The 10,439-nt window shown below is 42.8% G+C and overlaps 1 protein-coding gene across 4 annotated transcripts; it reads left to right on the top strand.

The window, feature by feature from the left end:
- Positions 1-176: 176 nt before the first annotated feature.
- Positions 177-10,378, top strand: slc35a5 (solute carrier family 35 member A5). 4 transcript variants are annotated; one of them, XM_029703018.1, is made up of 10 exons: positions 177-280; positions 1,470-1,639; positions 1,719-1,817; positions 1,944-2,077; positions 2,159-2,226; positions 3,238-3,426; positions 3,624-3,830; positions 3,988-4,115; positions 4,517-4,785; positions 8,816-10,378. In XM_029703018.1, the coding sequence occupies exons 2-10, from the start codon at positions 1,489-1,491 to the stop codon at positions 8,891-8,893; spliced, it is 1,323 nt and encodes a 440-aa protein (XP_029558878.1). In that variant the 5' UTR covers positions 177-280; positions 1,470-1,488; the 3' UTR covers positions 8,894-10,378. The 4 variants fall into 4 exon arrangements, with proteins under 4 accessions (XP_029558878.1, XP_029558879.1, XP_029558877.1 ...); XM_029703019.1 differs by having other exon boundaries at positions 192-391; XM_029703017.1 differs by having other exon boundaries at positions 192-504.
- The last annotated feature ends 61 nt before the right edge of the window (positions 10,379-10,439 follow it).

Raw genomic sequence — 10,439 nt, 5'->3', positions numbered from 1 at the left:
GGAAAATATATTTCACAGCGGTTTAGATTATACAATGATTCTCTACACTATACTTACTTGTTTTGCCACAGAAACTGAAATTAGGTGAACTATTAGAATTTTAGCAACCAGGAAATGGCGAGTGATATCTGAATAGTGCGTATTTTAAATACGTTAAAACATGACGTCGCCAATCCCCGTTTCATACCCATTGCGCTTGCGCGCGTCCAAGGCTACCAGGAAGCAAAAACCCGAAGCAGTTTGACTGTCAACAATATGTAGACAGAAAGCTGTAGAAAATGTACGATTTCTATTAGCTAAGTACAAACTGTTGCTTTTGGTTGAATTTTAGCACCAGGATTTCGTAGCCTACTCTTCATAGAGAAACTTTAGTTTTTGTGGAAATATTCGAGTGAGTGACACAGTGGCAGTGCTCGACTGTGCTGTGTGCGTTGTTTACATTCTTGAGACAGCACCAAGCAATCAATCAGCTGGATGAAGCTAGCTAGCTAACTAACTAAGTAATGTATCTAGTTAATTGCTATTGTGGTGACAGTTTATGTGAACAATCAAAATACAGCTTGATAAATGTATGACTTGTATGTATGACTAGGCTAGCTAACTATCCCTTTTAGTTTGTGATAGGCGTTTGATGACTTGCCCATGCACCTGCATTAGCTAGTATAGCCCTGCCTGCATTTAACAGATTGTCCTAAAGTACAGTAAGCCTATTGCCATTACATTTGGCTATATGCAAACATGCCATGCACACATTAGTCTTCATATACAACTTGTCCTATAACAGGGTGTTTTAATGCAAATGTAGCATGACCTCTATTCAACATTTAAAATAGCCACAATGTGACCTTTTGTTCATTTGTTTGTTTTGGTAAACACTGCACATTACTTTAGCAACCATTTCAGCTAATGTAATAATAACTGCAGTTGAACTGTGTAACTGTACTCTGGAAGAAAACCCTCTGTGTGTGTGTCTCTTGTGTTTGGCCCTGTCTGGCTCTCACATGCTTCTAATCAGCTTGACAAACAGGAAGATTCCGCGAAGAGGTGATAACCGTGGCTACTTTAAGGACAACACTAGCTACTGTATATAGCCTAGGTCATGTCCTGTGGCTTTTAGAGAGGGGCGGAATAGCTCGACCTGTTTGGGATGTTGTGTTTGTAGAGGGAGACTGGAAGGAGTTAAATGTGGCTACTATCTAGGCCTAAATGTATTGCTGTCGTCAACTGTATGGAGACTGATGTGAAACTAGCAGGGTTAGAGAAGGGTGGGTTAGGCTGTGAACAGTTTCTCTCAGCACTGGGGTGTGTGCTGCGGACACACCACAGTGTGACACTGCTGTTGTCTTTGTTTTCTCTGCTCTTACTGTTTTTTTTTTATTATTATTTTCCCACCTCTGCGTGCTCTGCCTACATGTCGGCTCTTGGCCTGCACTCATATACCAGCTCACAGTGGTTTTGTTGTATTTCAGTGAGCCGTGAGCCCACACTATGGTGTGCTGCCGTGTGTGCTCCAGACTGTGTTCCAGACTGTGTCCCAGGCTGTGCTCCCGCTCCTCAGCGTACACTCTGGCCCTGGGCTTGGGCTTCGTCACCCTGGGCACCTCCCGCATCCTGCTGCTCAAGTTCTCTGCCAACACACGTTAGTACTACATTATCATTCATGGACTTCAGTTTGAATCAATGGTTTTATGTAACTGTTTTTTCTCTTTGACCTATAGAGAACAAGTATGACTTCCTCCCTGCGTCTGTCAACCTGCTGGCAGAAGGGCTCAAGCTGCTCTTCTGTCTTGGCATGTCTCTCAGAGTCATGGTCAGAGGTAAGAGACGGCCACTGAGGGAGAGGACCCCATCTTGTCCAATGTCATAATTCAGAATGTTTAGAGTTGTTGTTGTCGAGCAAGAAAGTACCTGAGAGAAGGGAGATTAAAGTGTATATATTCCAGAGGGTCGTTCATGCCGAGAGCTGGGCTGCTCCTCGGGCTCTGCCTTCCTGAGTTTCATGAAGTGGTCCGTCCCCGCCTTCCTTTACTTTCTGGATAACCTCATCATCTTCTACGTCATGACCTACCTTCAGCCTGTGAGTTTAATAATAACACACTGCAGTGTTTTAAATGCTAATGTTAAAGCCTCAGTTGTCTCTGATTCCTTTCCCCCACAGGCCATGGCAGTGTTGTTCTCCAATTTTGTCATCCTGACCACAGCTATCCTGTTCAGAGTTGTGCTGAAGTAAGTCACAGTTTTGTTCTGGACATAGTGTTCTGTGCTGGATCTATATGTTTGTTTACATAGCTGATAGTGGCACTCGAGGTAAAAGTTTCCCCTAACTACTGATCTAGGATCAGCTTACCCTGACACACCCCTAACCAATGCAGCTGTTTTTATCTCAATATCAAATCATTTCTGGGTAACAATTAAGTACCTTACTGTGATTGTTTTCTATTAAAATGGTCAAGAAGAAACAAAAATTGCTTTTTAGCAAGGAGCAATTTAACTAGGACTGTGGGAGTGGTGAGGGGAAACTTAGTTGTTATTGGCAGAGAGGTTTGGTACTCTTTCTTATTGGTCTATTAACTAATTTACCACCTGGTGTCACTAGACAGTTCAAAACTACATCCCACCACAACTGGCTGAAATTTCAGGCGCTTTTCAAACAGATCTTAGTGGCGCTCCCGAGTGGTGCAGCGGTCTAAGGCACTGCATCTCAGCGCTAAAGGTGTCACTACAGACCCTGGTTCGATTCCAGGCTGTATCCCAACTGGCCGTGATTGGGAGTCCCATAGGGCGGCGCACAATTGGCCCAGCATCGTCCGGGTTAAGGTTTGGACGGGGTAGGCCATCATTGTAAATAAGAATTTGTTCTTAACTGACTTGACTAGTTAAATAAAAAAATGACACTTAAAGGGCATTATCGTCATTTTCACAATTTCACAGTATTACTCCCAACAGGAAAATCATGTTTTTGACTGCATTGGTCCTTTTTAAAGCTGGAATCTGTACTTTGTGCAACTGGCACGACCGTTTGCGATATTACAACAACAAAAGTTATTTCAAACATTTTTTTTTTTTTTTTTTTACCACAATACTGGATGCACCTCTATTCCGTTTCATTAACAAAAACAATAACAGCTTTAACCATTATTGAGGAAAAATCGTAAACTGATTTCAGATCAGCATTTAGGGTCAGCCTATGTCGAAGGGCTCATCTCTGACCTCTGCTATTCCCCTCCTCTCCCCTAGGAGACGCCTGTCCTGGGTGCAGTGGGCCTCCCTGGTCATCCTCTTCCTGTCCATTGTCTCCTTGACGACGGGGTCGGGAGGCAGCCAACGGGCCATAGCGATGCCGGGCCTCCACCCCAGCCCCCTCTCCCCACCCACCAACAGCTGCCTGCTCTACACACAGCTAGAGGAGCAACGAAGGAACGACAGGTTGTCAGAGCGATGGATGGATGGGAGGGAAGGAGGAAGGGAGGCAGTCAGTGTGGAATTCAGCACTCCTCTGTACAGTGTCTGTATTAGGACATCTTTACCCATCCTACCTTTCACCACAAGTCTCCTTTCCCTGTCAATAAGTCAGTCTAAGTAAGTGTTCCTGCTGTCTCCCTCCCTCCCTCCCTCCCTCCCAGTAACTCCAGCACATGGAGCTCAGTGCTGCCGGGACAGGCTGAGGCGTGGCGGGGGAGGCTGATGGGGACCCTGCGCTCTCTGGGCATGGGTCACATCCTCCTGGTGCTCCAGTGTTTTATCTCCTCCATGGCCAACATCTACAACGAGAAGATCCTCAAGGAGGGAGACCAGCTCCAAGAGAGCATCTTTATCCAGAACAGCAAACTGTAAGAACTCATGTGAATGTTGGCACACACATGCATGAATGCAGACATATGACACACACGCACATATTCACACAGCTTTCAAACATCCCAATAACCACCAAACTACACACAAACACCCACACCCCATCTGTCTAAAAACCTGTGTATGTGGTTGCAGGTACATGTTTGGCATGCTGTTCAACGGTCTGACTCTGGGTCTAGGGGGCGAGGCGAGGGGTCTAACCGTCCGCTGTGGCCTCCTCTACGGTCACAACGTCTACTCACTGGGACTGGTGCTGGTCACTGGTAGGACACACGTACACACTGGTGCTACTGTTTATGAATTAACCCCATACAATGTAAAGGACTGGTTCATTCATTAGCATGAATGGGTACAGTATATACTGTGTATATGGTATATGCATTATTATTGAAACACTATTCATTACTAATATATTGATCCATTATTCCTGACAGCTAGGGTCTGTCGGTGGCATTCATCCTAAGGCTGATTATTAGGAATGCATTATTATTGATACATCATTATCAATATAAACATTATTATTAATACATTACGAAATGTATCAGTAGCTTCCCTGGGCCTGTCAGTGGCGTTCATCCTGAGGTTGATTTATTATGAATGCATTATTATTGATCCATCATTATCAGTATGTACATTATTAATATATCAAATGTTTTATCCCAAGCTGCCCTGGGCCTGTCGGTGGCGTTCATCCTGAAGTTCAGAGACAACATGTTCCACGTGCTGACAGGCCAGATCACTACAGTCCTGGTCACGGCCCTGTCCCTCTTCCTCTTTGACTTCCACCCCTCGCTGGACTTCTTCCTGCAGGCGCCTGTGGTACTGCTCGCCATCTTTGTCTACAACGCCAGCCGGCCCAAAGATCCTGAGTACGTCCTGCAGCGTGAGAAGCTGCGCGTCATTAACGGAGAGGTGCTGCAGAGGTCGCGAGGGGTGAGGACATGCTTGAATGTATACAGTGCAGTCGGAAAGTATTCAGACCCCTTGACTTTTTCCACATTTTGTTACATTACAGCCTTATTTAAAATTGATTAATTCGTATTTTCCCCCTTATCAATCTACACACACTACCCCATAATGACAAAGCAAAAACAGGTTTTTAGACATATTTGCAATTTTATTCAAAATAAAAAACACTGATACAACATTTACATAAGTATTCAGACCATTTAATCAGTACTTTGTTGAAGCACCTTTGGCAGAAATTACAGCCTCAGGTCTTCTTGGGTATGACGCTACAGGCTTGGCACAGCTGTATTTGGAGAGTTTCTCCCATTCTTCTGTGCAGATCCTTTCAATCTCTGTCAGGTTGGATGGGTAGCGTCTCTGCACAGCTATTTTCAGCTCTCCAAAAATATTTAATCGGGTTCAAGTCCGGGCTCTGGCTGGGCCACTCAAGGACATTCAGAGACTTGTCCCGAAGCCACTCCTGCGTTGTCTTGGCTGTGTGCTTAGGGTCGTTGTCCTGTTGGAAGGTGAACCTTCACCCCAGTCTGAGGTCCTGAGCACTCTGGATCACGTTTTCATCAAGGATCTCTCTGTACTTTGCTCCGTTCATCTTTCCCTCGATCCTGACTAGTCTCCCAGTCCCTGCCGCTGAAAAACATTCCCACAGCATGATGCTGCCACCACCATGCTTCACCGTAGGGATGGTGCCAGGTTTCCTACAGACGTGACGCTTGGCATTCAGTTCAATCTTGGTTTCATCAGACCAGAGAATCTTGTTTCTCATGGTTTGAGAGTCCTTTAGGTGCCTTTTGGCAAACTCCAAGCGGGCTGTCATGTGTCTTTTACTGAGGATTCGCTTCCATCTGGCCACTCTACCATAAAGGCCTGATTGGTGGAGTGCTGCAGAGATGGTTGTCCTTCTGGATGGTTCTCCCATCTCCACAGAGGAACTCTGGAGCTCTGTCAGAGTGACCATTGGGTTCTTGGTCACCTCCCTGACCAAGGTCCTTCTCCCCCAATTGCTCAGTTTGGCCGGGCAGCCAGCTCCAGGAAGAGTGTTGGTGGTTCCAAACTTCTTCCATTTAAGAATGATGGAGGCCACTGTATTCTTGGGGACCTTCAATACTGCAGGCATTTTTTTGGTACCCTTCCCCAGATCTGGGCCTCGACACAATCCTGTCTCGAAGCTCTACGGACAATTCCTTCGACCTCATGACTTGATTTTTGCTCTGACATGCACTGTCAACTGTAGGACCTTATATTGAAAGGTGTGTGCCTTTCTAAATCATGTCCAATCAATTGAATTTGACATAGGTGGACTCTAAGTTGTAGAAACATCTCAAGGATGATCAATGGAAACGGGATGCACTTGAGCTCAATCTTGAGGGTCTAAATACTTATGTGAATAAGGAATTTCAAAAAACCTGTTATTGCTTTGTCATTACGGGGTATTATGTGTAGATTGATGAGGAAAATGTTTTATTAAATCCATTTTAGAATAAGTCTGTAACCTATCAAAATGTGGAAAAAGTCAAGGGGTCTGAATACTTTCCTAATGCACTCATTCAAGTGTTTTTATTTTGACTGTTTTTTACATTGTAGAATAATAGTGAAGACATCAAAACTATGAAATAACACATATGGATCATGTAGTAAACAAAAGTGTTAAATAAATCAAAATATATTTTATATTTGAGATTCTTCAAATAGGCACCCTTTGCCTTTGACATCTTTCCACACGCTTGGCATTCTCTCAACCAGCTTCACCTGGAATGCTTTTCCTACAGTCTTGAAGGAGTTCTCACATGCTGAGCACTTGTTGGCTGCTTTTCCTTCTGCGGTCCAACTCATCCCAAACCATCTCAATTTGGTTGAGGTCGGGGGATTGTGGAGGCCAGGTCATCTGATGCAGCACTCCATTACTCTCCTTCTTGGTAAAACAGCCCTTACACAGCCTAGAGGTGTGTTGGGTCATTGTCCTTGAAAAATGGTAGTCCCACTAAGCGCAAATCAGATGGGATGGCGTATCGCTCCAGAATGCTGTGGTAGCCATGCTGGTTAAGTGTGCCTTGAATTCTAAATAAATCACTGACAGTGTCACCAGCAAAGCAACCCCACACCATAACACCTCCTCCATGCTTTACGGTGGGAAATACACATGCGGAGATCATCCGTTCACCCACACCGCGTCTCACAAAGACACGGCGGTTGGACAAATTTCCACCTGTCTGTTTATTGCTTGTGTTTCTTGGCCCAGGCAAGTCTCTTCTTATTATTGGTGTCCTTTTAGTAGTGGTTTCCTTGCAGCAATTTGACCATGAAGGCGTTATTCACACACAGTCTCCTCTGAACAGTTGATGTTAAGATGTCTGTGAAGCATTTATTTGGGCTGCAATTTCTGAGGTGCAGTTAACTCTAATGAACTTATCCTCTGCAGCAGAGGTAACTCTGGGTCTTCCTTTCTTGTGGCGGTCCTTATTAGAGCCAGTTTCATCATAGAGCTTGATGGTTTTTGCGACTGCACTTGAAGAAACTTTCAAAGTTCTTGAAATGTTCCGTATTGACTGACCTTCATGTCTTAAAGTAATGATGGACTGTTGTTTCTCTTTGATTATTTGAGCTGTTCTTGCCATGATATGGACTTGGTCTTTTACCAAATAGGGCTATCATCTGTATACCCCCCCTACCTTGTCACAACACAGCTGGTTTGCTCAAACACATTAAGAAGGAAAGAAATTCCACAAATTAACTTTTAACAAGGCACACCTGTTCATTGAAATGCATTCCAGGTGACTACCTCATGAAGCTGGTTGAGAGAATGCCAAGAGTGTGCAAAGCTGTCATCATACAATGGGTGGCTACTTTGAAGAATCTCAAATATAAAATATATTTTGATTTGTTTTATACTTTTTTGGTTACTACATGATTCCATATGTGTTATTTCATAGTTTTGATGTCTTCGCTATTATTCTACATTGTAGAAAATAGTAAAAATAAAGAACAACCCTTGAATGAGTAGGTGTTCTAAAACTTTTGACAAGTTGTGTGTGTGTGTGTAAACCCAAACATAAACACAACCCACTCTCACACATATACGGTGTGACACAGGCAAACACACATGCACACTGAGGGCAACCATGATTCTCATTTGTGTGTAATAATGATTTAGACTGTGGGGAAACCAATGTGATTCTGTGTAATGAACAGAGTTTAGATTCCCACCACAGCCTTAGCCCTGTGTAACTGCATTACAGTAGGTACATAGATGTCTTCAATTAGGTTGGTTAGAGTATGATGATCAGTAGGAGGTTGTCTGTCTATGGAGGCTCTGTGTGGAAGTTGCCTGTAGACATAAATCAAGGATCAGCAAACCTTCCTCAAATTGCTACTAGCAATCTTGTCCCTGACATCCTTGGAGAGCTCTTTGGTCTTGGCCATGGTGGAGAGTTTGGAATCTGATTGATTGATTGCTTCTGTGGACAGGTGTCTTTTATACAGGTAACAAGCTGCGGTTCGGAGCACTCCCTTTAAGAGTGTGCTCCTGATCTCAGCTCATTACCTGTATAAAAGACACCTGGGAGCCAGAAATCCTTCTGATTGAGAGGGGGTCAAATACTTATTTCCCTCATTAAAATGCTAATCAATTTTTAACATGTGTTTTTCTGGATTTTTTGTTGTTATTCTGTCTTTCACTGTTCAAATAAACCTAACATTAAAATTATAGACTGATCATATCTTTGTCAGTGGGCAAACATACAAAATCAGCAGGGGATCAAATACTTTTTTCCCCCACTGTAATTATCCGGATATTCCCAAAAATATCCTGATATTATTTGAAAAGTGAAATAATGTAAAATGCCCTTCCTTAGATTCTACATGGTTGTTAATCGCTGTTGTTCACCGACACCCAGTAGGTAAACGCTAACACACCACATCCACCCACTGCTTTCAGATGTTCGTCTTTCTGGTGTTATTCCTCTCTAATCTCCACCATGGTTCCTTTGTGTTTGTGTAGGATGGGGAGGAGCTGGAGGAGCTGGAGAGGCTGACCAAGCCAAACACAGACAGTGAATCAGAGGAGGAGTCTGTCTAGCTTCCCATTATGACCTCACAATGGCTCAACCCTGTGATGTCATCAGAATTCCTGGCTCTATGACATCACAATGGACAAACTGTCAGTCCTAAATTATGACTTTGCTATAACCTGGCCTGTGACATCTTCAGCCTTTGACATCAGAATGGACATGCTGTGTATTATGACATCAGAGCAGCTTGGCCTGTGGTTTTGTTGGCCTACTGTGATTGTCATAATTTATTGTACATCATAGATGCGGTAAAGAGGTCAATGGAACTTGACACAAACATGGAAATGCCATGGAAACGCATGGGGAAAAGATCCTGAGTCTCCTCATTGCCCCCCAGCAAAATTATCCTACATTTAGGCTATTGTTTATATGTGTATTCCACACTACTGTATGTTGAGTATAATGCGTGTATGGATGTCAACCCCAATACATGTTCATGTCATCGTCACCAATCAACTGCAGTGCAGTTAAAAACGACTTTGACTACCATGACCGATTTTTATACGCTAGCTATGCTACCAGCTTATACGAACGGGAGTTAGCATTTAGCAGTCATTTCTTTTAAACTTGAAAATGAACAACTTCTGAATGTTATTCTGCGAAAACAGGCAAATATATCAAAATCAAATTTTAGTAACCACATTGTGGGGCCTGTTCACAAATATTCACTTTGTTAGATAGACTTGCGCCAATCCGGCGTCCTTCTTCTATCCCCCAAGGTCTGCGTTCCATTGACCTCTTTACTATTCAGAAATGTGCTTGTTTGTGTATGAAGTATGCTATACAAATAATATTGTAATGGAAGAAATGCTAAATATACAATTTTGTATATGTTGTTGTATTTAAAATAATGCTATTGCTGTTATTGACACAGTGGCAAGGGTTACAGCTGTCAGATGTTGAGAAGTTGATATCTGCCGGTTATGATCTTATTTTGTCTCTGTTTTTCAAAACCAGTTTTTATTATACATTTGTTTGCATTATGTTGGTGGCTAAGAAATCTACTGAAGGCTGTTGGATGTTTGGGAGCTAAATTAGTTTTTCTAATGGCCAACTACTCAGTTTGTCTTACCGTTATTAAGTACACAAAGACCATACAGTACTAGCACACGGACCGTGTGATTTGTTCTGGTCTCAGTCCATTTTACGTTCAGAAAACCCAATCTGACGGTAAAACATGTAAGATTGTGTTTCACATTACACACTGAAAAAGAATTGGCTTCTTTAGTGGTTTACATGTGTTCAACAGTGTTACTCCTCTCCTGTCCATGCTTATTGTGCCATATAATTTACACTTCTATCATGTTGTCAAAATAGATACTTGTGAAATAAAGTTTATGAATTCAGTAAAATTATGTTAAGCTGTATGCATAAGGCAATTTACACCTGGTTCTTTAAATTACTATTCTTATGACACAGTGCATAATTACAATTTCTCACACACAGTCAACTGATTATTAAATGAACATTAAAAACTACTGCCAAAAATACCATATTTTGTCTAGCTTACTGACTGTTTTTTTTCCATTCTGTTGATCTGTGTTGTCATGTTCA

Source organism: Salmo trutta, chromosome 20, assembly GCF_901001165.1.
Source record: "Salmo trutta chromosome 20, fSalTru1.1, whole genome shotgun sequence".
NCBI classification, from domain to species: domain Eukaryota; kingdom Metazoa; phylum Chordata; class Actinopteri; order Salmoniformes; family Salmonidae; genus Salmo; species Salmo trutta.
This window is presented reverse-complemented; position numbering and strand designations above follow the sequence as displayed.